General features: G+C 37.2%; 2 protein-coding genes across 2 annotated transcripts; one reads left to right on the forward strand and one right to left on the reverse strand.

The window, feature by feature from the left end:
• Positions 1–826: 826 nt before the first annotated feature.
• Positions 827–7,860, reverse strand: LOC108667524. Its single transcript, XM_018154558.2, has 7 exons — positions 7,825–7,860; positions 5,466–5,670; positions 4,868–4,930; positions 3,922–4,197; positions 3,455–3,576; positions 1,936–3,319; positions 827–1,672 (listed from the first exon to the last, which is right to left on the reverse strand). The coding sequence occupies exons 2-7, from the start codon at positions 5,527–5,529 to the stop codon at positions 945–947; spliced, it is 2,637 nt and encodes an 878-aa protein (XP_018010047.1). The 5' UTR covers positions 5,530–5,670; positions 7,825–7,860; the 3' UTR covers positions 827–944.
• Positions 7,861–15,207: 7,347 nt separating this feature from the next.
• LOC108667518 (acetylcholine receptor subunit alpha-1-A-like) lies at positions 15,208–20,204 on the forward strand. Its single transcript, XM_018154551.2, has 7 exons — positions 15,208–15,318; positions 15,637–15,760; positions 16,144–16,230; positions 16,923–17,057; positions 17,225–17,343; positions 18,903–19,029; positions 19,855–20,204. The coding sequence occupies exons 1-7, from the start codon at positions 15,208–15,210 to the stop codon at positions 20,202–20,204; spliced, it is 1,053 nt and encodes a 350-aa protein (XP_018010040.2).
• The last annotated feature ends 6,144 nt before the right edge of the window (positions 20,205–26,348 follow it).

The following is a 26,348-nucleotide window of genomic DNA, read 5'->3' on the forward strand; positions in this document are numbered from 1 at the left end:
TAAAACTTGGAACACGTATTCATTAGGACCTAACGGTGATGTTTATCTCTTGAAAAATTTTAAACTAAATTAATTATATTTCACCTTCATTCGGGAGTTATACGACGACATGGGCCGAAATTCGCAGTGATCAAAGAATTTATTCCAAACTACTGAACAAATTCGAACGAAATATTTAATAAAAATTTCTAACCACCAAGCGGTGATTTTTAGCTCGTGAAAATCTATTCGAGTCTGAGTCATGTTCTGCACGTGTTGCGTACAAATCGTCAAACAAACGAACAAAATTCTGACTTCGACTTCGCGGACTGTCGCCCCCTACTGCCCTTTCTTCCTCACCGTCCCCCCCCCCAGATCTTTCCACCGCCTAGAGGAGGGCGATATCGCCCACTGCCCTAAACGAACGCACGTGCGCTGTCCATCGATAATGCAGCGATGTCGCAGTCGGGCCGGCACTGGCCAACCTATCGCAAGAATTTGGTCATACAAGCTGATTTGTAGGAATTCTCGGGATCGCGTTCTCAATAACGCTATGAAAAATATAACGCACACTGACTAGTAAACCAGGAGTAAAACACAACAGCACCTTCTAGTGGCAAGAAAAAGTTTTGCGTACCTGTAAAAATGATCAATTCACGATTGTTTATGTTCTTAAACATTTCAGAACATAAAGTTTCTTTGTACGGCTGTGATGGGTGAAAATCACATGAAAAAAATTTGTCCGTATTTCGATGATTTCAAGGACGTTCGTATAGATAAATAAAATCTTGAAAATGTTAAAAATATAAGATAAGTAGATGAATTACCAATTATTAAAATGTTCAGCAGTTTGACTTATGCTTATAAGTTATAACACGTACTTTTAGACGCTTCCATGAGCCTTTGAGGTTCATGTGAAATGAAGGGATTATGTAGTTTATATTTATTTTTCCAGTTTTATGGCTTCAAATTTTGTCACCTGCAATTAGGGTGTAGAATAGCAAGAACGTAAAGAAAACAATGGTGAGCATCCCGAAAAGAGCGAAGTTAAGAATTTTAACTTTCTTGATAATGAAAATTTCTTCGTATGATTTCTTACCGCGTTCGTTATCAGAAATAAGCTTATGATGATAAAAATTCAAGATTGTATTTGCCAGGACAGTCATGAAACTGAAAGCAATGAGAGCCGCGTACCATACGTCCAGTAATTTTAGGTAAGACGTTTGCACAGACGACGAATTAGCCTGAGTTAGAAGTGCTGTCAAGACAAGCAAAGCAGTTAGCGATACCATTATTCGTTCATTGAAGTCTTCCACACGAAAAATAGCCGTTGAAAAGGAGATAAGTACGATAAGAAGGCTTGTAAAGTAGCTGTTGAGAACGTGATAGCCGTACAAACTTTGCAATTCAATGATCAGAGATACAGAATGGTTATCGTTCACCTCCTTCCTCCAAGTCCGGGAAACCCAATACTCTCTAACGTCATTGCGTCCGCTGAATTTCACGTCTTCTTCAGGCTGGTCCGCGAAACGTTCATAAACGATTTGTCGGAACTCTGTGGCGTCTACCCATATGTTGAGTTCGCATTTCTGGTCGCCGAAGGGGTACTTGCGCAGGTTGAACTGGCAGGGGATTCTGAATATCCCCGTGAGGCTGTACACGAGCTCGAACGATGAGCCGTTCAGGTGGCGACCTGCCGAAAGAATGTTCGTTGAATGTATACAGGATACATGCATACAGAATTCGCCGTGCCAACAGAAGATTTTTTTAAATGGACATAGAATTTGCCTTGTCAAAAGAAGATTCTTTATATTTATACTGATATTGTCAGCTGTTTGAATCAAGGGAGTATACTGGCCTATTTGATATTCAGCACTCACGTTTTAAGTATTGGGAAAAAATAGCGCAGCCATGAATCACAAAATTTAAGCACCAGTCATCCCTGAAAGGACTCACCCATATAAGGGTCGTCCACTGATTCAATGGGTGGGATGTCAGAATATAAATCCACCATGCATCCGTCCGTATTTTCTTCCGGTACAGAGACCCAATGTCCTTGAGGGTGGCCATCGGCAGCTATGTATTTTGGGGACCAAATATCCTTACACTCGATGTTTTTATACTGGATGGGATTCCAAACCGTTAGGCGTGGATCTTTCCAGTGCACTCCAAAGGTTAGGTCGACATCTGCGTAGAAATTACTTGTTTGTATTGGGGCGATTGAATACACAATGAAGAAGTACCGTATTCGTACGACGTCATCATCTTTGAGAGGCGGTGGCATTACCAAATTATTGTATCCCGCGTCTTTCACGATGAATGTGCATTCATCTTCATCGCTCTTGTCGCCACATTGTGTGATTCCATCGCACCTGAAATGATTTGGCAAGCATGCTCCCGACGTACAACTAAATGTTTGTGAATGACAAGATGAGAATGCTAAGGTTGAATTGGCCTCTCCACATGCCCAAATGCTTCTGATCAACGGTAGAGTTGAATCTCCCGTTACGCACGACTCTTTGTGAAGATTCGACTTGATAATCCACTTATTATCAGAATATTTCATCAGTGAACTGAAACCTTTCAGTACCCAAGATCCATCAGACAAGGTAATGAGCACATACTCGCGGTCAAACGGTCCAACTTTTCCATAAACGCGAAAAATCAGCGATGTTTTAATTTTGCACAACCCAAACCTAAGTGAATCGTAGCAAGGGCGTAAGTGCAACGATCCATTCCGCAGCAACACTGAACACCATGATTTGAAATTTCCCTTTGTATTGTTAAGGCTCTGCATCCAAGATAAAATACTATCCTGGTTTCGTGTCGAGGAAGATATTGCCGCAATCTCTGGTGCGTAAATAACCGCATCTTCTGTAGTGAGGGCCGACCCTTGAAACTTTGAGCATTGTTCGACATGAGAGAAATAGGAACTAGAGCTGTTCAATTTTAGTATCGAGTATTCATCCAGGCACAATGTGTCCAGCGAGGATGTTACCTCACTCCTGTAAATGATTTTGGACATATTCAATTCCGTGTTGCAAGATGTCGATAGATTGAATTCATGTGCGTATGAAACCTGGAAATTTGTAATGTCTATCCACTTCTTCGAGGTTGATGACATATCTAGATGACATATTTCTGTCAGCATCATTTGAGCATCGAGCAAGGTTCCATTGTCAGTATAAAGCTCGTAGCTTTCTGCATTCAACGACAAATTATATTGAATGCTCCTAAATTTGAATTTTTCAACTTCAAACATTGCAGAGAAGTCGAAGTCATCTGCTTCGTAGAGCGGGAACTTGCTTGGCTCACGCCCCCCTCCAATCTGCACGTGAACCTGTAATGATGTGGATAGTTAACATTTTCATTCAACTGTCATGGTAATTATTTTAGACAATAGCGGTAAAATTAGCTATACTTAAGATATAAAAGGACAAATTTTTAATCTGGTTCTATGTCAATAAACCCGTACCATTGACTGGTTGAAATCAACCACGAGTAGAAGCCTCAACCATTTATTGGCTGGGAAGTGAGTGAGTAGATGATGGCTGCCGGATGGTAGGCTAAGCTCTAACTCGCTCGACGGCAACATTCCTATGGGAGATATAGATTTACTGGCCCAATAATGAAGCCAAAGTGAAATCTGTGCAAATTTTACATGCGCTGTTCCAGAAGCCAAGGTTAAATCATGACTAAATTTAGATTTGCTTGCAGAATTTTCTGTGTATTTTAAAATCATTCACTATGTTCATAAGTCCATAAGTCTAATATCTCGATTAACTTCAAAACGAAACAATATAGAAATAAAGATTCATTTTATGAAATATTGTTCGTTTAACAGAGGAACAATAAATGACCTGCATATTTAATATAAGAATTTCTATTTATAAGAAAACCTTATTTTCTTATTCGTTAACCTAACTTTTCTTCATAACTCACTGGCATCGATGGAGAAGCTGTCAAATTTGAGCGAAAATAATGCGGCAGCTTGATCAACATGCCCAGGTTCCGTCGGGTTCAGGAGCCACGAGCCCTCGTCGAAGGCTTCGACCAGCCCGCCATCAGGGGGCACTCGCAGGAACATGGAGGCGACCACCGAGGTGCTTGGGGGAACCTGCGAAACTTCGTCAACTTTTGTGGCCGGAAAGCAGAGAAGGTCGTCCGCCAAATCCGGTGGTTTAAACCCGGATGGCTTGATATCATCCGCAGGGTTAGCTAGAAATAGGAGATAGCATGAATGAGTGCGTATTTTGTGATTACAATTGAATTATATTGACGAAAGTGAGAGCAATGAATGATTACAGTGCATTTTCTTGATTCCAGCCGGCACTTCCTATGAATTATAATGGTCTAGCTATTCCACAAGCATCATTATTAGATGTAATAAAATCTTTGAAATGATCAAATGCCTGCATTGGTTCTCCATTGAGCGGTTAATGAAGAATTGAATGCATGAGAGTCATGAGTGCATTGCTGGCCCTGAAAGTATTTTTTCAATGGAAAAAAGTGCTGCAATATAGATTAGTGTTAAACCATTGTAACAGCCGTTATGTAATATACAAGCAGCTGGTGCTTTATTATCGTGCCGACATTTTTTATATGGACAAGACCTCGGTTGCATTTCCTAGACTAAATTTTACTAATGTAATATTGCCAGTTAATTCCATATTTATTTTTGTAAACTGTATTTTTATAAAAGAAACTGCGTTTCCAACTGCATGTTATAGGGAGTAAACCGGGTATGGTTTATGTAAATTTAACCACAAAAACAACCTTACCGGAAGGGGGCAAATATTATGCTTTGATGCTCGTTTAATTTGTTCAAAGAAGACGCATGAACTAATATATTGTCATTTTTATTCGAAATATCAGAAGTAGCACTCACATGAGGCGCTCTGAAGGAGGCTCCATCGTGTCAGTGACTTCTGCTCCAGAGATTTTGGTAATTCTGTAAATAAATAGAAAATTTATAGTGAATCATGTTTTACAGTATGAGTTGCAAGACTACGGCAACTATTGTAAGTGCGTGTTCATTATTGCGCTTCCATAATTCTAAGTGATTGTATCCTAATAATCTGGTGCCTGTGTTTTTAATGAAAAAGAAGGTTGGCGTTAATGGTTTGTATTTCCAAATGATGCTGCATGATAACAGAATCAAACATCATTGAAAATAACGACTTATGTTTTCAAACACTGTATGAAAATTGTAATGTTAATGCAAACACGTTCCATTGATAATGTACTTAAGGAAGAGTCCAATAGTTCATTTATCAAAGAATTAGGTGTTCAAAAGTATTCGTTTAAGGAAGTGTTCACTAGTTATATATTAAAGGAAGAGACCACAAATTCTATCAATAAGGATATAATAAATTATTCCTTATCCAAATAATTGTACATATATTTGAAGAAGTTTTAAATAGTGCTGTAATTAATTCATTACGTATTATAGTCGTTCTAATTAAGAAAGTTTTCATAAGACTGACCTGACTCGGCCCCCGTAGCAGCCACGCAGGCCATCAGAGCTGCAGCGAAGAAAAGGGTCGGCATCTCGTGAAGTGTTGAGTTATCAACTTATTCAACTCTCGTTCAGTTTATTTAACAGAACTGAACAGCTGAGTATTTTACTTTATATTCTGCTAATATATTACGATCATACGTTTTCTATTTATTAGGAACTTTCTAAGGAATCTGAGGCAGGCATAAAGAATATTAAATGACTTCAACTCTGAACGAGAAATATTACAACTAATCGTATAAATAAAAAAATTAAAAGCAAAGAAAATAGCGTGAAAATTTACCATTTCTTAAAAAGGAAAACGTTTCGGAGACCAGCTCCATCATCAGTTCAAAACCTAAAACACAGGTAGAAACAATTAGCTATATATACACGTTGAAGCATAAATCGTCAAATGAGAAACAAACAAGATAAAAGCAACACAAACCTATCTATTTACAATTTCGAGGGGATATGAACTGTTAGCGGCATTTAAAATAGGCTTTTGTTTAAAAATATAAAGGGACTCTAAAATTCGCAGGTCGGAAACACCGGTCGTGGAGGCTAAAATTCGAAAATCACTATCGGGCACTGGCACGATGCACTGCTCGGCATGGACGCATACTGTTAATGAGGGGGATGCGCAAGCAGGTTTTCTATCACTTGGAGACCCGGATGCAGACCCGGATGCAGAAAATCGGACACGCGCCAGTGTCCGATGGTGATTTTCGGATTTTAGCCTCCGGGACCGGTGTTTCCGACCTGCGAATTTTAGAGTCCCTTTATATTTTTAAACATAAGCCTATTTTAAATGCCGCTAACAGTTCATATCCCCTCGAAATTGTAAATAGATAGGTTTCTGTTTGCTTCATTCTTGTATGTTTCTCATTTGACGATTTATGCTTCAACGTGAATATATTGCTAATTGTTTGTACCTGTGTTTTAGGTTTTGAATTGATGATGGAGCTGGTCTCCAAAACGTTTTCCTTTTTAAGAAATGGTGAATTTTCTGGCTATTTTTTTTTTTTATTTTACATTTTTGCTAAACTTGCGACTTAAGCAGTCAAGTGATTTTAATCGTTTTAATAGAAGCAGGTTTGAATGTAGCATGAGGGAATTACTAAATTAATAGAATAGTTAATTCATATTAATTCAATTAATAAGGCAGAAAAAGTTTGACCATGAGTCAATGACTATAACAATTTCTTGATTATTAATAATGATTGAGAGAAAATTTAAAAATTTATTTACATTGTGTGCATCATGTGGGTTTATGTATATCATACACACATTTGTCAATAAATTAACAAATGTGTTCATGTACTAATTAATTTTTACACATATTTATGAATTGAAAGAATTTTTATGCAGATTCGATCATCAGACAATCCAATTATCGAGACGAGATTGTGGCCAAATTACGTTAAAGACATCTAAAGTTCAAGAACCTACAATGTGAGTGTGAACGTGCCTTAAACTATTGGTATAAATTCCTAAATATTTTCTTTTCATGTGTGAAAATAAATTAACAAAGACCTACGAGCTTTGTCTGGAGGAGCGTTGGTTCTTGCCACGGCACAATGAGCTCGATTATGACAGATACAGGAATCAATGCGATAAGAGTTCCTTGTTCATTTTTATAGCGTTATCTAGAATTAACCTGCTACCAAGAGTAGGTTTCAATGAGCTTCAATTTTTGATGAACCTTACTAGCAAACCTTCCACAACCTTGGAAGATTGTGGCAAACCTCGACAATGGAGGTCTGCATAATTGAGGTTCCCAATGAGGAGGTTCCCAAGGAGCAAACCTTCCACCACCTCCACAAACCACAATTTGCAACCTTTGTTCAAAGAAACCCTTAAGTATTTACTGTTGGCAAGTTCTAGGCTGCATGTTGGAAGCGAACGTACTGTCTACCAATCAACTAAATTCAATTTCAGTTTAGTTATTAAGTGGAATCGAGTATACGAGCCTTTAAAAATCAATTCACAACCGTAGTTATATTATCGGACGAAAATTCAAACAGAAATTTCAAGTTTCGCGCTGATCATTTATTTAGATTATTTAGGATAAATTACGGTGAGGTTTTAATTTCTGAGTCGAATATTGAATTAAGGTAGATTAATGCAATCCTTCGCATTATTCTCCTACTTGACATCTGTAAGTAAACTAAATTAAAAGTAGATTTAACAACTAGCGACTGAAATAGAGTCACTAACATCGATTCATAAAACGTAACAATACGTAAGGTAAGTATACCAGTTACCGGAAGTGCTTCATTAATTTTAAATGCCATTGCATCATCCGGTACAAGATGTACAACAGACAGACGTTATCACAACTTCACCTGTGATCCAGACCCACGGTGTTCACGCGGTCACGGCTGGAACGCAACTATATAGTGGTCTGGTCCGCCACTCTGCCACCCTAAGTCCCAAACCTCTATGTCTGTGGTGTCTGAGTCACCAGCGCCGACGTTTGCGTGTAACATGGAGTGAAGAAAGCAAGTCGTTTACAGGAACATGCAGAGGGCAAAAGCTAAATACTAAGACCAAGTGATCATAATGATTCTTTTCTTTAATGAAATGAATTAAATAATAAATAAAAAAGATTCAGTAATCGTACGATCTAAATGTTGAATAAAAAAAGTTGAATAGAATGATTCAGTGATCATACTGATTCGTACGTTAAATAAGAAGAAAAAAAAATAAAGAAAAATAATTAGTTGTCATCCTGACTCCTGCGTAAAATAAAAGTATACATTTAAATTAAAAGATTCAGTGATCAAAGTTATTCCTATGTTGCGTGCTTTCATACGATAATACCTCGCCCGAGTCAATGCATGTTCTATTCTGAACGATCAAATAGCGCTTCAGTGGATGCATTTTTGACTAGAGTCTAACATGCGTTTGTCGTATGGATCAGATAATGACTGATTGATGAAAATTGAGTTTCGAACCTCTGGAACGAATAGGTTTCTCTTCAGAAGGAATATTTGAACAGCTTTTAAATAGACTAGAAAATTACCTCGCACTCAGATCCCTTACTATAGGGCAGTGTCCAAAAAGTGGCACACTTACTTATTCCATAGTACTAGCAGAGACCGGCCGTAGCACTAATACGCTCTTTTGCCGTGCTAAAGTGGGTCAGAATGACTCACACAAGTGCAAAAGTACATCGCCATGTTGACTAAGTCACGCTAATTTATGCCAGTGCCACGCTCAGGTAGTTAGGATAGCTTCGTCACGCACGCGCTACACCATGCCTTCGGTCAACCAAACATAGAGAATGTTAAACTTAAAGATATTTTTAATATTACTGGTACATTATATGTACAATACAAAAATAGGAGCAAGATAAAAAAGTGAGGTAATGTAATTTCAAATGAAATTACATTACCACCTTTATTTGAATCACGATTATAGAGTGCGATATTGTGTGCAACAAATTTTTGAAACCATTCAAATCTTTTATTAAATTTCAGTTGGCCACCAGCTTCACAGAATGACGTGGAAATATCATAAATTCTACCCAAAAATTTCTTACAATTTCGCCCTCGCGAAATGAAAAGCGCCCACTGGAAGCTCACATGCAGCGTGACTGAAACAAGATATGGAGTATACATAAATTCTCAGCTGCCGGCATTTAGCGATGTTATCACTCTTGCACTCGAGAATTATTTAGGCTAACAGCTGACGTTTATTGAGGAACGAAAAGGAATACTACTGAGCTGATGAATTTGATTTAATATTTAGCACATAATTTTTATTCTTCCGTTTGCATAAAGTACATGGCGACTCAGGAGAATCAGGTATCGCGTGCCACATGCATATATCCGTATATAATAGCTGCAGTTCCAACATCGTTGACAGATCCTTGTTCAAGTTTCGTACTTATAGTGCAGTGACTTTCAGTGTAGAATATTCCCAACATGGTTGGCAATCAACAGTGTGCTTTATTAAGAAGGCAGAACACGAGAAATTGTTCTGAATGGCAGTATAGTCGCGTGTACAGCAGATATCCAGCAGCTATTAATTACGTGGCAAGACTGCAATTAAAGATTTAGTTGCGCTGGGCTTTGTTCTAGCCGATGGCTAACACGGGAGGATAGTAGAAAGACTGACTTATTAAATTTGAAGAGATGGTAAATATTAGGTGCACTGCAGGTATCGCGTGCAATCTGTAGTGAGGTAACTGCGTATGTCAGGCTTTACTTCGTTCTTTAAGAACAGCCATTGTACAATATATATGCAATATCACAATAAATATATGAAGATGCGTAGCTTAAGATACGTGTGTAAATGCGCATACTGTTCAATTTAATGCAATCGTACACAAGGCAATATTTGATTTTTTTGATGCAATTGATTTAGGAATATTACATAAGAATGTTTCAACTAAGCATTGCATGACAACGTGAACCATTGATTAGAATGACTGTGCCTTGCGCCAGTACAAAACGTGCGGAATACGACTTACTGGAGCAGAATACAAATTACAGGTATGCCACATTGTTTTAAAGTATTCAGTGAAGCATACTCGAACCTCGTCTGAATCAGTCTGTATAATACAGGACCTGTAATATCGATAAATAAAGCTATAACATCAGGATATTAATGATGTATTGATGAGTAATCTCATCCAGATGTTGATGAGATTGTCCGGTATTGACCGACATCCTCAGCTGTTCATTGATTGTGTGTGCCACCTTCAGTGACATCACACTTGCGGTTCTCTACCGTGCCTTCAGCACCGATAGTCAGTCACTCGCCAGCCACTCTAGCAACACGTTTGCTGGCTGAAGCTAAAGCCTTGCTAATATAGTCACCCCGCTTTGTCACGCGTTCCGTAATATAATATAGTTCACTTAAAGTCAACTCTGTCTTTCAGTCCCCTTGGCTGTCTAAGACTAGACCACTTCTAAGAACCCGGAACCAATAATCTGATAGCATAGCTTAAAGTCAAAACACGAGCTGTGACAAGATGATGAGCACTCATGCCACGGCGATGGCGAGCGACTAGTAGGCTACTAAATGATTCTAGAAATAAAAGCTTGATTGCCTTCATTTAATTAGAATTACCAGCATGCATAAAGCCTCTTTATTATGCGCTTAGATTTATTGCTCTGTCACGTGCAGAATTAAATAGAACTGATACTACTTCAAATCAACAGTAAAGCGTTCATGCCAGCTGAATCGTAGACTGCAGATCCTGCATTTATAAAAACCTACGAGTAGTTCAAACTCGTTGTTTTATTTCAGTGAAAACAGAATATTTTTATCTGTGTTTGATAGTTTTTTATGTACCTAATTGGAGTGAATCAGGTTTCGAGAATAATGACAACTGAGCACAGATTGACGACTGAGGGCAAGACTGACTGAGAGAAGGATTGACTGAGGGAGGGATTGACTGAGGGAGGGATTGACTGAGGGAGGGATTGACTGAGGGAAGGCCTGACTGAGGGAAGAACTAACTGTGGGAAGGCCTGACTGCGGGAAGGACTGACTGAGGGAAGGACTGACTGAGGGAAGGACTGACTGAGGGAAGGACTGACTGCGGGAAGGACTGACTGCGGGAAGGACTGACTGAGGGAAGGATTGACTGAGGGAAGGATTGACTGAGGGAAGGATTGACTGAGGGAAGGATTGACTGAGGGAAGGATTGACTGAGGGAAGAATTGACTGAGGGAAGGATTGACTGAGGGAAGGATTGACTGCGGGAAGGGCTGATTGATGGAAGGACTTTCAGAGAGAAGGACTGACCGAGGGAAGGACTGTCTGAGGGCAGAGTCAACGCAGTGGCCGACTGTCCTAACGTTGCCACTCTATTTAATGTGGCGATGAAGCCAGGCACGCACGGGCTGGTGAGCACATTGGCTTGACATGCAGCTCAAAGAAACGAGCGACTTGCATTTGTTTCTAAATCCTCGTTTACACTAATTTCTCGTATAAAACAAATATCTAGATTACACTTGGCCCACAATACTATACTTATAAGAATAATAACCTCTATTGTAATATTTTATGGATCAAAAAGGTTGCCGCCCTTATGCTACTTTGTCTATCAAACTATTGCAAGGGCTGAGTAACCACCATGAATTTCATTATTAATGATTCTATATCCGACTAGTTATACTGATTAATTATCCGAAGTAACACAATCATGCGCTTATTAGTTGGTTTCTAAATCTATAATAACTGCAATAAATAACATAGTAACAAATAAATTGATTATTTTCTTCGCAAACCTTCACGTAGCATATTGTGCATGTAACAAATAACTATTTTTTTAAACTAAACCATTTTGTAAGCGAATTATAAATTATCTATTACCATATCATATTATGTGTATCAAAATATAATGATTATCATAATAAAATATTCTGTAACTAACTAGACAGTTCCGTGGCGTGGCGCTGGCTCTGCTAAACCCTGCGTGTAAAATTGAATAATCTATAATTGTTCCCTCAATACCACCTGCTTCCAGTAGTAACACTTGCAATAGGCTGAACTGAGTTTTTTTTTCGACTGAATTGCAACAAATTTTAATTGTAAGAAGGCCAAGTATAGACACATGTTGTAAATTTATAAAGAAAAATGAATATTTTTTGCTGCTTTTTTGAACATAGCAATGCTTTAGATGTGATAAAGAATTAGTGAGAGTATGCATTTTTGCTCGTGAATTTTTCATAAGGCAATCACTTGGGCATCGGCATATCGGCTGGCCGCCAAGATTCTAATAGAAGTTTTTTTTCAAAAGCACAAAAAGCATCAGAGCGAGACTAGAAATTGGCTTCCACATAATCATTTACTTGCCAGACGTACGCTGGAGACGACGTGGTTGCTTTATACCAGCCTAAATGAGATGAATTTACATTACAAGAAACAATGAATTAAATTTTTATCACAAGAAAACGTTTATTATCATCAGTGTTAAAAAAATCAAATTAAATTACTATGAAGCCCCAAATTCAACTTATCTTATTTACGTTGATTTTACTTCAAGGTTTGTGAAAGATTGTTTATGCTTAGATCTTTCCGGTGCTTCTAATCTTCGTACAATTGCACTGACGTTCGTAGGTAATTTCCTCAAATTAGAAGCAACAAATGTACTAAACTGTTAATCTTAGATCAACAAGTACTATCTGATAAACTTTTACTGTTTGATCAAATATTGATATTTGATCAACAACTGTTATTGTTTCACTTACTGTTACTGTCTTACTACTGTTACTGTTTCACCTACTGTTACTGTCTTATTACTGTTACTGTTTCACTTACTGTTACTGTTTGATTGACTGTTACTGCATGATTGTTTGTTGCTGTTTGATCACCTGCATCTCATAGCTGTCAGTTGTGGAGAAATTTATTTTTTACTCAGCAATGAATAAATGTCCCTGTTAATTTTCTTCATAATTCGATGACAAAAATAAACAATTTAAACAAAATAGGATAATTATAATTTCTTCTCTTTAGTGCTGGGAAAAGATCAGCTCAAGTCCTCAAAATTCTCAACCAATGCAACGGAGAAACGGGGTTTTGACTTTCTTAGCCCTGTCGACGACTCGGCCACCTTAACACCTACACGGCACAAAGAAGCTTTACCCAACATCAAACCCAACGCCAGAAAGAAAATGAATCTTGAAAATCTGATCCACGAAGAAATTTTTGAAGTGACCGACAGTGAAGAAGGATCCATAAAAATTGATTCGTGGCTTGATGAAAAGAATGAAGTTAGCAAATACACCTCACGCTTGCCTGAAAACGCAAGGGAATTGCAGAAACAAGACACTTCTCTTCTCCATCATTCGCAAATATCGTTGTCTGATTTGTTCGATATGCATTCATCGGATCCGGCTGTATTTTACGCAGCATCCAGGAACCAAGATATAAAATCAAGGGTCAAATATCAATCAAATCCTCGCTCTCCCATGCCATCTTATATTTCCAAAGAACTGCATCAAGATCTCATGCGAGAGGGACAAGGACCTTTTCAAGTAAAAGAATCGAAGCACAATAAACAAAGACGGTCAACAGAAACTGAGCAAAACGTCGTACCCTACACTGAGGTGGACACTGAAATAGAAGTCGAAGAGCCTAATGGAATTCAAAGAAACAATCAAAACATGTCGAAGGAGAGAAAATTTGAGTCGTACTCTGACCCTTCGATGGTAACAGCGGAACAGCGTTTAGCAGACAAGCTCTTTGCTGGGTACAATAAGAACATCCGACCAACTACAACGGGTGGTGAAGTTACCTACGTTACTTTCAAAATATCTTTGTTGGATATCATGGAAATGGTGAGAAATTAGTTTAAACGTTTTCTACTTAAGGAGTTGCCTTTATTTTACTATAGTTTACTAATCACTAATCAGACATTAGGTGCAGTTCCGTATAGGTGCCCAAAATCTGTTCACGTTTTAAGATTTTCTGTTGTAGCAATAATCTTTGCTAAATAACGATTGAATTTCTCTGGCAATGTCTAAATAGACTCTCACCCCACCTTTCCATCTCTAAATGAGGAAAATCTGTCCATTTTTCTTCTGGGAAATTTTTTAGAAAATTTGCAGAACTTTTTCTTTTATTTTAGAAAAATACATGTATCGTATTAGCTAACCATGTCATTGAAACATTTTCACTTTCTCAGGTGCAAGTTGACACGCTTTAAAAATATAAATGAAAATAAAGTCTTAAAATAAAACTATGTATTTATAACTAAATATTTGTTTTATGTAAAAAGTTATATAAAGTAATCATTCCATTGAATTTTCCTGTGATTGATGAATTGTTACGCGGGAGATCATTGCAGTAAATGTTGAAATTATCGTTCACTAAATTATCTTATGGTTGTTGATTTGTTACGCAGGACACTCGGTACCGTAAGCTGCGTATCAACACCGAGCTCATCCTCCTGTGGACAGACGTGCACCTGTCCTGGGACCCCGCTCTGTTCGAGGGGGTCGAGACCTTGCGGGTAGCCCACCACCTCATCTGGACGCCTGACATTATTCTCTACAACACGTAATAGAAATAAAATATAACGTGAAGTCACGGACGGACAGCCGGACAGACGGACGGACGGACATGGCGATATAACTCAGTACTCACTGCAGTGAGTGACACACAGAGCATTTTCTCTTCGACGAAAACGTGAAGTCGCGGACGGACAGACGGACGGACGGACATGGCGAGCACAATAGTGCATTTTTTGCATAAATGAGAAAATGCGCTAAAACGCTTAATTAGGACTTAGCTTCCATTGTAATCAATTTCACGTTAATTGTGCGACGTGAATAAGCTTAGCAAGCAACTAATCGTGCCTCTAAGAATCAAAATTATGAAATGTAAACAACAGGAAAGAAATGAATGAAATCTTGAAAATAATTCTAGATGGAAGGAGTAGAATAAAATTAAAACTTTTTTTCATCTTCCATTTGTTACCAACTTCTTTACTCCTTATATTTATTTACTAATACATTTTCAATTCATGTCAATATTTGCTATCAACCATTCCAATTTCAATTTTGAATCACATACATAACAATACATACATGCACAATTAGTTGATTTTTTAAATATTTCATTATCATCAAATTGCTCGTTCATAATATTCATTTCAATTTCCCAATCGTCTCATGTTGTTGGATACTTTGTTCAGGGCAGAACCGAACTACCAGAGCTCGATCTTAAGCACTAACGCCATCCTGTCGTCCGAGGGCAAAATAGAACTGATGAGTCACGCCATTTTCTGTTCAGTCTGTGATGTCAACGTTGAGTTCTATCCTTTCGATCAGCAGGCTTGCCAGATGAAGTTCTCTTCCTGGACGTACGACGTCACAAACGTAAGTCCGACTTGATTGTCCAGTCATTATGTAACTTAACAAGTCTTTAGTTTCCTCACGTAACCACAAAGTTACCACTGTTTACTTCTATTATTTTTAACATTCAGTTTTTAGGCTAAGTATTTTTAGATTTAGCATAGTTTGAGTGCATCACTTTATAGTAACCTGATAAAATTCTTTCGTCCGCCAAACAATTATATTTTCATGTTCAGAACGACGTTATAAGAAATGACTTATTAGTCATTTTAGGATTTATTAGGATTAGGATTAGGATTTATTAGGATTATTAGTCATGAAAGTTTCACATATTTTTCCCAGATCGTCGTGTCGGAAGCGATGGTTGACATCGGCCACTTCAACGAAAACCCAGAATTCTTTCTGGAAGATTTCTACGTGACCAAGACGGAGGAATTCAACGACTGCTGCCCTCTGCCGTTCTCAAGTAATTATAAATCAACACGCACTCTTCGTTATACTTTATAAATTTTATGGAAAAATTAGACATCTGATATGATGGTTTCGTTACAGTATGATTTTATGCGACGTAGAACTATACAACATTCTGATTTAAGAAGATTGGTTTTATATTGAATGGATTTGAATCAGTTTTCATTACTGTGAAATATAAGAGATATTTAGATATATATTCACCTATGACTTGAGAATGAGGTTCACTTTATTCTAACTTCTATTGTAAACATGCTTTTATCTACTTTTGGAAAAGGCACTGGTTAAGAAGCACTAATAGTATCCCATCTCACTAGATGTTCGGCATGAGTAGATTGTTTATTGATTTACAGAATAACGTACATGACATACTTACAGCCTTGAAGTACGTGGTACAGCTGCAGCGACAGAGCAAGTTTGCGCTTTTCTTCTACGTTGTGCCAGGCATTCTCATCAACATTTGCGGTGAGAGCACAATATCCTCAGAGTATAGCAAACATTGTACGTGTTGAGTGAACAATATCCTCAGAGCATAGCAAACATTGTATGTGTTAAGTGTACAATATCCTCAGAGTATAGCAAACATTGTATGTGTTAAGTGCACAATATCCTCAGAGTATAGCAAACATTGTATGTGTTAAGTGTACTATATTCTACGAGTATAACAAAGATTGTACGTGTTTAGTGTACAATATTCTTCGAGTTATTATTGTTATTTTCTAAAAATCTCCGGGGCTTGTGGGTGGTTTATTGGACATTTTACTGGAGCTCTTCGTGCTATTTGAATTGTTTGTGGATGATGAACTGAGAAATTAGTTTATGATGAATAATTACAAGGATGAGTACTGCCGGTAATTTTGCCGCTCACCTTTACTTGATTCAGTCAGATTAAAACTATACTAGGGTGAATCTGCAATCCTTGAGTAAATCAGGGATCTTGTCCTATTATTATATATTGCTTTACTACAATCATGAGAAGAAATGGAAAGCTGTAATGAAAACACCTTATTCATTACAGAAATATTGCAGAAAAACGTTTAAACGCCTTTTTTATTATATTAATACCGGGCGGCGTTGCCTACTTTAATGTTAACTTATAGATTCAGTCGTCAATCGTAAGATTGACCAATCATATCGTTGTTTGTTCCATGTGCCAGCGTTGCTGGTGTTCCTACTCCCGGTCGAGTCAGGCGAGAAAGTTGGCTTGGGCGTCAACTCGATGTTGGCCATGATTGTCTTCCTTATCGCCATGACCGAGAACCTGCCACCAACTGAGAAGCTGCCGCTCGCTGGCGAGTCCCAAGAGTCCCATGGTCAAACTGAGTACTGATAGGGCACACAAGGACAGAGAGTGCATTAATATTTGAATCAATTCGCATTTTTTTCTCTGAGTGTGACATTTGCGATAGTTCGCTAATAATTCACTGAATATTCAAGCTGACACGAGGTTTGTGTTCAGGTGTGTACTACGGAGTGTGTCTGTCGCTGGTAGCCATCAACATCGCCTTCTCCGTGTACGTCCTGAACCTGAACTACACGGGCCTGCGGGGTTTTGTTGTCCCGAGGCCGATGAGGCGAGTGAGATATTTGTTTTTAACCAAAGGAAACTCTTTTGACTGTTCACATTGTATCGAGTTAGAGATCTGTTCAATTTTAAATGCAAAACGATGCTTGAAGTTTTAGATTAAGCTGGTGCGAATCATTTTCCGTAGAAAAAGGACGAATAAAAAGGCTACGGTGTCCAATTTTTTTTTTTTGAAGTTTTGCGCTATTATATTATCAATACAGCAAAACTAAGGCCATTGAAACTGAATTACAAAATATTAGGTTAAACGAAATGTATTGATTTTGTCAATGAATTGGAACATTGTCTGAAATTTTATTGAAACAAGCATAGCAAAGAGTTAAGGGCTTCAGAAACGAAATTCACATAATTGTTATACCTAGATTTTTTTTAAAATTCAGGATCAGGGTTCGCACGATAAATCTGCATTTTTCTAGGCTTCATTTAATACAAGTTTGAGGGTTTGATGTTTGGTGAATTCACCTGAAAATAGCCTAAATACTATTCGGGAAAAATCAAATACAAATTAATTTCCAAACATAACCTAATACATCAAGAAAACCTTATGTGTATATTAAGAGACATGCAGCTGGTGTTTAAAAATAACTGAAACTAAATTAATCATCTAAACTTATATATTATAACATCACTGAGTGTTTAAACATTATGTTGATCCACAATACTGAGAGTGTCACAATTTTTATCGATATTTTAGCGATCGCTGGTGATAATAGCAATATACCTACTCTATAATAATACTGTAAATATATAATAATGAAATTTATACTATATAATAGCTAAAAATATAACCCAGTACTCACTGCAGTAAGTGACAGAGTGCGCATTTTCTCGTCGACGAAAACGTGAAGTCACGGAAGGACAGACAGACGGACGGACATGACGAGCACAATAGTGCATTTTTTCAGTAAATGAGAAAATGCGCTAAAAATAAAATATAATCACATTTTTAGCGCATTTTCTCATTTTTGGAAAAAATGCACTATTGTGCTCGCCATGTCCGTCTGACCGTCTGTTTGTCTGTCTGTCCATCTGTCCGTCCGTCTGTCCGTGACCTCAAGTTTTCGTCGACGAGAAAATGCGCTCTCTGTCACCCACTGCAGCGAGTATTGAGTTATATTTTTATAAATTTTACTCAGCACAGGCGGGCGTCGCTTTTACTCGCGTCCGCCTTACGGGTGCCTGTACCGCCTGGGGTCGCCAAGGCCTGGAACAAACTCGACAAAGTAGCATAATTAATTTTACAAAATGTGTGATACTTTGTGTACATTCTTGACCTATGTTACTTCTACTACATAAAACGTAATTAATGAGGATTTTGAAATATAAGGTTTCGATATTTTTTAATAGTTTATGGGATTTAAATTTCTGTATTCAGCATCCGATATTAAACGGAGTTATGATGTAAATGAAAAAGACATGAACCCATATAAATTTATTTTTCTGTATTCTAATTGAATAATGAAATATTAATTATATTCCGGTGTTATCCGCTCTTTAGACTGTGAATTTTGGCTTTCGCTAAAGTATTCACTTGCTCAATTTAATGCCCCAGGACGCAGCGATTGTCTCGACTAAAGTCGAGATTCTGAGCAACTCCGACAACCCCGACCTACCCGACCACATCAGGGAACTTTTCCCAGACTTCGTCCCCGCTGCCAACCAACCGCCCCCACTAAAAGGTATGATAACTGATTATGGTTTACTAACCAACTATATTACTAACAAACACGAATGGTGAAAGGAGTAAGTGGTGAAAGAAGTAAAGTGAAAGGAGTAAATAGTGAAAGGAGTATATGGTGAAAGGAGTAAATGGTGAAAGGAGTTAATGGTGAATGGAGTATATGGTGAAATGAGTATATGGTGAAATGAGTATATGGTGAAATGAGTATATGGTGAAAGGAGTATATGTTGAAAGGAGTAAATGGTGAAAGGAGTTAATGGTGAATGGAGTATATGGTGAAATGAGTATATGGTGAAAGGAGTATATGATGAAAGGAGTATATGGTGAAAGGAGTATATGGTGAAAGGAGTATATGGTGAAAGGAGTATATGGTGAAAGGAGCAAATAGTAAAAGGAGTAAATAATGAAATAAGTAAATGGTGTAAGGAGTAAATGGTGAAACGAGTAAATAATGACAATAGTAAATGGTGAAAGGAGCAAATGGTGAAAGGAGTAAATGGTGAAAGGAGCAAATGGTGAAAGGAGTAAAATATAATGGGCTAGATTTTAAAGAGCCAATAATAATTTTAGAAAACAAAAGATGAACTTCAAATATATGAATACTTTAGACACCAGTTTTACTGTGCTGAATACGAGTGTCATCGAGAGTGAGGTTAGTTGCGATACCGAACCCGTGAGCTACTCGCACCTGCAATGCTCGTTTCCTTGACATTTATTGATTAGCGTATGAACAGATAAGGTAATATTTATACAATATTACAGAAAATTTTATGCTATGGTACAATACTTAGGTTAATTGTGAGTAAAGATTTCAAATTTACAGACGCCTACGAGCGCCGCGCGTGTAGCGCCGTAGAGAAGCTCGCAGCTTTATTCGAGAAGCAGGACAGCGCCAGCGTCAAGGCACAGAGGCAGTCGGTCATCCAAGATGAATGGAAATTTGTATCCAGAACTCTGGACAGGTTGCTGGTGATCGTGTTCGCTGTAATAGCCCTGATTTTTAACGTGTACCTTCTCGCAGCTTCGCCATTTGGGTACAAGTTTGAGTTCTGTCCGTTGCTGGGAGGCTGCGATGACATGACCGAACATCAAGTGAGGGATCTCATTAAGAGGATTGCTGAACACACGGCAACGGGACTCCTTCCTTCAGGAGTAATGTCTACTGGTCATTAAATCATATTCATCCATATATTCTCACCAAAATTTTTTACTAAGATAATAAAATACAATGATCAAATTACAAATGTGTCGGAAGGAACGAAAAAAGAAATTCGTATTCACAACCACGTGTAAATTTTAGCAGCCCTAAATAACTCATGTATTCCGACTTTGGCTGAGGTTTAAGATCAATTGAATGAGACGACATTCTGAAAATTAATGCCGGGAAATAACGTCTCATTGTTCGATGGAAAGAAATTTTATTGACTATGGATCGTAAAATAACTTAAGTCGTCATTAAACATATCTGCTGCTAAGCGCCCTCATATGAGCTTTCGCAACTACCGAAATAATAACAAAATTGGTTGATGCTTCTAGACCAGTCGCTCAGTGAATAAAGTCGCAATGATATAAGCGTATATAAGTGTACGTCATAATGATAAGGGCTTAGTCACGAACTGAAGCACATGACTACATTATATCTAATGGTGATGCAGCGTCGGTGAATTAATTGGCTATACAGAAAAAATTATATGGGCGAAGGTCATATCAATCGCGTTCTCAAAGTTTCATAATTTGTAACACAGCCAATCTTTTAAAATGAATTATTCAATTCTTTTTGCGCCTAGATGTTATTTTTCTTATTTCAAGGTTTTCAGGTCAATAATTAGAACCGATTATCATGTAAAGTTATTTCAGGGAAATGGGGGATTTGAAATAGATACACATTTCTGCACATCATTCTCCGAAATTCACGAATTCGTAAACACAAACTTAAACGATGAAAGATTCCATCAAACAATATTATTGAATATTTATGTATTTTTTCACCAGATGTCACTCCTGGAGTTTGTGCACAGCGTTTATTCCCTTGCCCTTGTAGGTTTTAACGGACCGTTTCCGTTGTGTTCAGATCATGATTGAGTATTCCTAATTATGCAGGAAATTCTTAGAATTTATTTCTAACAATATTAGAGGAATATAATCCGATGTATCTGTTCGTTAGAAGGTAAACAATCATTTTTTCACGACACTCTAATGTAGGTTATTACACAGTGAGTTATTTCCATTTTCAAGGATGGAATTTATGGTCTTCACGTATGATTTGATGGTTTATATAACCCTATAAAATCCTTTCATTGAAAGATTTTTTAGCACTTTAATCTGAAGACTTAGCACAGGATACATTAAATTATATATGATACCTTATTAATAGTCTCACAAAATGTAAAATTCAACAATAAATATTTCATATTCACTTAAAACGAATTTTTGCTGCACATTATTTAGAAATGGCAAGTCAGTGAGATGAACTCAACTACTTCAGTTTGATGTGTGCGTGCGTGCAAATAAAAAAATGAAGAATTTTCCAAACCACGCATATTCCAAGCAGGCAGCTTATCACCCGCTGACCACTTAATCTCAAATTAATTACATTTCTGACAAGCTAATTATTACACCTTAGCGAGCATATCAGCGTTGTCCGAATTAGAGACAAATTAGTTCATTGCAGCCGCAACAGGAAATGAAAGCCCGTCAGTTAATTTCTTCGGCGATTTATCTAGAGAGGCATGTCATCCTTCTCTGCATTAAACACAAATTAGATCACTGCCACAACAGAATAGAGATACTAACTCATTTATTTTCTTTATTATATCATTGATCGAGAGTATCCGCTTATCTGTATAAAAGACATATCAGCTCACTGCCAGAATGGCAAAGGAATGCTCGCACAGCCATGATTATGATATGATATTATGAAATGATCACTATCATATGAAATGACAGTTAAGAAAATAATAACTAAGCCTTACCGGCATCATTTATCTAGGCGGGCAAATCCAAATTCTCTTCATTACAGACACATCAGCTCACTGTCACAAGGGTTCGTTGACCTTTCTAATTGTACATGTAAGTCCATCGCTCTGAGCGTACCAAAGACTACCGGATTATTGGCATGAAACATTTCAATTTCATTAAAATACTTTGCGGTAACAATGATTCTAGCAGAAACAAGCAAATTTTTCATGAGTTTGTATTGTCAAATTCAACAATACACTAAATTCATTTTGATATTTTCCCCATTTGTTCATATATTTAATTTTTATTGCTACTCTTCGGCTAATATTAGAATGCTAGAGGCAGAGGCAGTGCATGTCAAGCTGCTGGGTTCTGCAATAGCACCATGAAATTTTCCTACCCTGATTCAGTCGTATTGTTAGCCTGAAGAACAAAAGTATTGGGCTTAAAATATGAGACTGTCTTAGAATAAACAGGGATCTCCTTGAAACAAAATTAGTCCCTCTACGTAATGTTGCTTTTATTTTCTATTTTCTTTCTGACAGCGTACGTTTTTGCAGGTGGGACTTTAGTAGAACATGCGAAATTTCATGTTTTGTACAAATAATAAAAAATGCAATGAGATAATTTGCTAGTAACAAGTAACTAGCATTATTCTAATATAATTCTCACTTATTTTTCATCTGTTGAAGACGCTACGCGTTCAGATCAGGCATCATAGACCAGTTGAGATATCTATTTCATAAATCAAGCCGTTCACGAAGATGAATGCCTCTTGAATAAGATGCATTTAAGGCTAATTTCATGAGATAGCGAAACTACGCTGCATAAATTTGTAGCCGTATAATATTTGTCGCTAACCTTCTCATGTCTAGATTAGCAGTGTGCAGGGTTATTGTCAATTCGCATATTTAGGACTAATTATTAGTCACTTATTAGGGAACGCGTCCATTGAAGGCAAGCGTTATTCAATAAATATAACAATTATGTTAATGTGAAACATATTTGAAGAAACAGTATTTCGTGTGGATATTTACAGTAAGCATTGAACTTTTAAACGGCGCGCTTAACACGCGACGCGAGCACAGCACCAGGGGACAGGTTGAGTGTTCGGGTATCCCTCTGAATCACGCCTATGGGCATAAATAAGACTGAGGGCATACAAAAACCTAAGCTGAATCATACCATAGCAGCGGCACTGCATGAGAAGCACCGCTCGTATGTCTGCATGATTCATGCCGGGTAAATGCTTTTGATGCGCACCCGGTTTAACTGAAACCACGGTCATGCGATGCTTCATTAACTTGACGTTTGACTTCGGCATCATTATCCGAGGAAAAATTTCTAATATTATCATCTATAAATCATGGGATATTTTGGTTCGGAAGAAGATCCTAATCTAAGTCATAGATTAGAAGATAATGATATTTATTCTAGTAGAAAATTAGAGAGTCTCGAATTCTTTTAATTGATATCAAACGCATAGAAAGTAACATTACATATTTTATAGATTTATTTTCCGAAAACTTTTATTGTTGTGAGGAAAATTATGGAAATGTATGAGTAGTCATCTGTTTATGAGATCCTTAGCTTATTGCTTCTCTACTTAGTGATTTTATAATACATTGAATCATTGATCAAGTTTTAAATTTATTTATGGTACAAATAAATATTTCCCGGACATATAAGACTTTGGAATTTCACCTTCAATTTTTAATGGTGCATACTTAATAGTGGGATTAAAAAAATTTCTAAAAATGCGTGAAATTTATATTATATTACGATCAAAATATATTGAAATTTTATAATTACTATCCTTGAAAGTAATGAAATTTAAAAGAAAAAATTGAAACTACTAATGTGTTGGAATAAAATTGGTTTGTGATCGAATAAAGACCGAATGTGCATCTATTTATACGGCAGCAACAGAAGCGATGAACTGATGAAAAAAAATTACCCTATGAACAAAAATGGGAACAAAAACGTCACCAAGGTCGTATGTGTCACAACCTAAGAATTCTCCTTGAGGAAACGAGTCATCTGAGCTCACTGACTAGATTCTTTTTATATATAAAATTTTTTCAAATTTTTCGCTAAAATATTTCATCCTCGACAACTATTGTATAATTCTCAACCGAGTTTGTATTCTCTTTACACGAAATTTTTTTTGGAGGATTTGCTACTAGAGATAGTTTAATGTTCGTTCCAAATTCCGTAGAGTTTCAGCAAAAACATGGTTTCAAACTTAAAGTTTGAATTGTGCAAATAGTGACTAAATTCAAGAATATCACCGGACAGAGGAGCAATTAGGGACTCATATATTTATAGACAGGACTTTAGCATGTAGGGGAGATAATATGGTAAGTAGGTGTCAAATTTTGCTTCCGCGAAATAAAGCCCTTCTATTAGTATTATAATAAATATAATATTTATAATAATAAATCTACACCACAGTAAAAATGGTTCAGTGTAAGCCCGATGAAAAGCCTTATAAGCTTTGCAGGATATCTAATTTGTAGATGAATAATAATAGAGGCGATAATTCAATACATATATTAACCTTTACGCCAAAACTTTAGGCATTTCATATTATTGCTCAACACTTTGGAGGCGATGTGCAAATCACTAAGGTAGCTGCAAGTTAGCCACAATAAAAATAAAGCACAGTAAAATGTACCAGTAATTAAAATAAACTATTTATCTCAATCGATTTTTTAATCATGTGAGTTTACCATCAATCACCTGTCTTAGTAACCTTGTAGTAACCCTAGCGCCGCAATGTAACGGGACTGCTGGATTTCGTCTGTCTACGGCGATATCCAAATGGCTACCACGATAATGAGACCGGGATATAACAGGGACCTGAAATTGCATTTGTAATGTGAAAATTTTGAGGTATTGCACGAGAGAGAAAGGGGTGTGCTGGTAGAGAAAATCACCGAAAAATAAAAGTTAGTTTTCATCATATATAAAAATGGGAGTTGAAGAATACTTTTATACGTCTCTTAAACTCTGCTTCATGCTCCAAATGTATGAAAGGCTATTACTAAGATCAAGTATTTTTGAGAAGGAATGATTTTCTGTAATAGCGATGAAGCGACACAAGATGATTGCTTTGAGATAAAAGTTTTTTTCCAATGTCAGGAATTACCTATCACGGGCAACGCCGAGCAGAGTAGATATTATACGTTTTACATGAAAATACATAATTTGAATTGATATTTCTTTAGTAAAGCCTAATTTTGGATACACAATGCAACGACTGATTAATGGTATTTTCAAATTTCATGACTGAATAAACAATCAGGGTATTTTTAACATTCAATATTATGATGACAGTTTAAACTATTGCTCTTATTCACCAGAATGTGGAATAATATTACCGCAATGAACTACTACATTATTACCATCTGTTGCACTGCATATTTTGTTTATTTAATTTGAATTATTTTGGAATTCGATATAATATTCGATCGAATATTATATCGATTCAATATCGAATTCGATATTGAATTCGATATAACTCGTGTTTTTTATTCATTTCTATGATTGGATGAGACCAAACACCATTTGGCCACTATGATTGGCTGGTAACCGTCACCCAGCGTCCGCTCTACCTAGTATGCGTGCCCTAGTGCGGCACCTAGAACTGTGCTCATCAAGAACGATACTAATTAATGGTGCACGTATACACGTGTGGCACCTAGCATAGTGTGCATGTAAAACATACTAATTAATGGCGCACGCATACACGTGTGGCACCTAGCATTGTGTGCATGTAAAACATACTAATTAATGGCGCACGCATACACGTGTGGCACCTAGCATTGTGTGCATGTAAAACATACTAATTAATGGCGCACGCATACACGTGTGGCACCTAGCATTGTATGCATGTAGAACATACTAATTAATGGCGCACGCATACACGTGTGGCACCTATTGTATGCATGTAGAACCAAACTAATTAATGGTGCACGCATACACGTGTGGCACCTAGCATTGTATGCATGTAGAACCAAACTAATTAATGGTGTGCGTACACGCGTACAGCACCTAGCGTTGTTTGCATCTAGAACTATTGAATGCTCCCAGCAGGCATCTGACGTTAAAACAACGTTGAATATTGGGTGATTTCAGGTTGAAATGTTGAACAACCAAAATTAAACGTCATATCAACGTCGAAATCTGACCAACACTAGAAGGGACGCAAAACAATCTTATTTCAACGTTGAAATAACGTTGATATTGGCACGTTGAACTTTTACTAATTTTCAAACGTTGAATCAATGTTGATTTCAGGTTGAAATGCTTAACAACCCAAATTAAACGTCCGATTAAAGTCGCAATCTGACCAAA

This window comes from Hyalella azteca, unplaced genomic scaffold (assembly GCF_000764305.2).
Source record: "Hyalella azteca isolate HAZT.00-mixed unplaced genomic scaffold, Hazt_2.0.2 contig16679, whole genome shotgun sequence".
Lineage (NCBI taxonomy): Eukaryota > Metazoa > Arthropoda > Malacostraca > Amphipoda > Hyalellidae > Hyalella > Hyalella azteca.

What these genes read in the sequence shown, in the direction of transcription:
- LOC108667524 (XM_018154558.2), bottom strand. Translation starts at nt 5,529, where the DNA reads ATGCCGACCCTTTTCTTCGCTGCAGCTCTGATGGCCTGCGTGGCTGCT. An exon ending in CAGCTTCTCCATCGATGCCA is followed by an intron (nt 3,577 to 3,921) that starts GTGAGTTATGAA and finishes TATCTCCCATAG; the next exon opens with GAATGTTGCCGTCGAGCGAG. An exon ending in AGTGGACGACCCTTATATGG is followed by an intron (nt 1,673 to 1,935) that starts GTGAGTCCTTTC and finishes TTCTTTCGGCAG; the next exon opens with GTCGCCACCTGAACGGCTCA.
- LOC108667518 (XM_018154551.2), top strand. Translation starts at nt 15,208, where the DNA reads ATGAGTCACGCCATTTTCTGTTCAGTCTGTGATGTCAACGTTGAGTTC. An exon ending in TCCCGAGGCCGATGAGGCGA is followed by an intron (nt 17,344 to 18,902) that starts GTGAGATATTTG and finishes TTAATGCCCCAG; the next exon opens with GACGCAGCGATTGTCTCGAC. An exon ending in CCAACCGCCCCCACTAAAAG is followed by an intron (nt 19,030 to 19,854) that starts GTATGATAACTG and finishes TCAAATTTACAG; the next exon opens with ACGCCTACGAGCGCCGCGCG.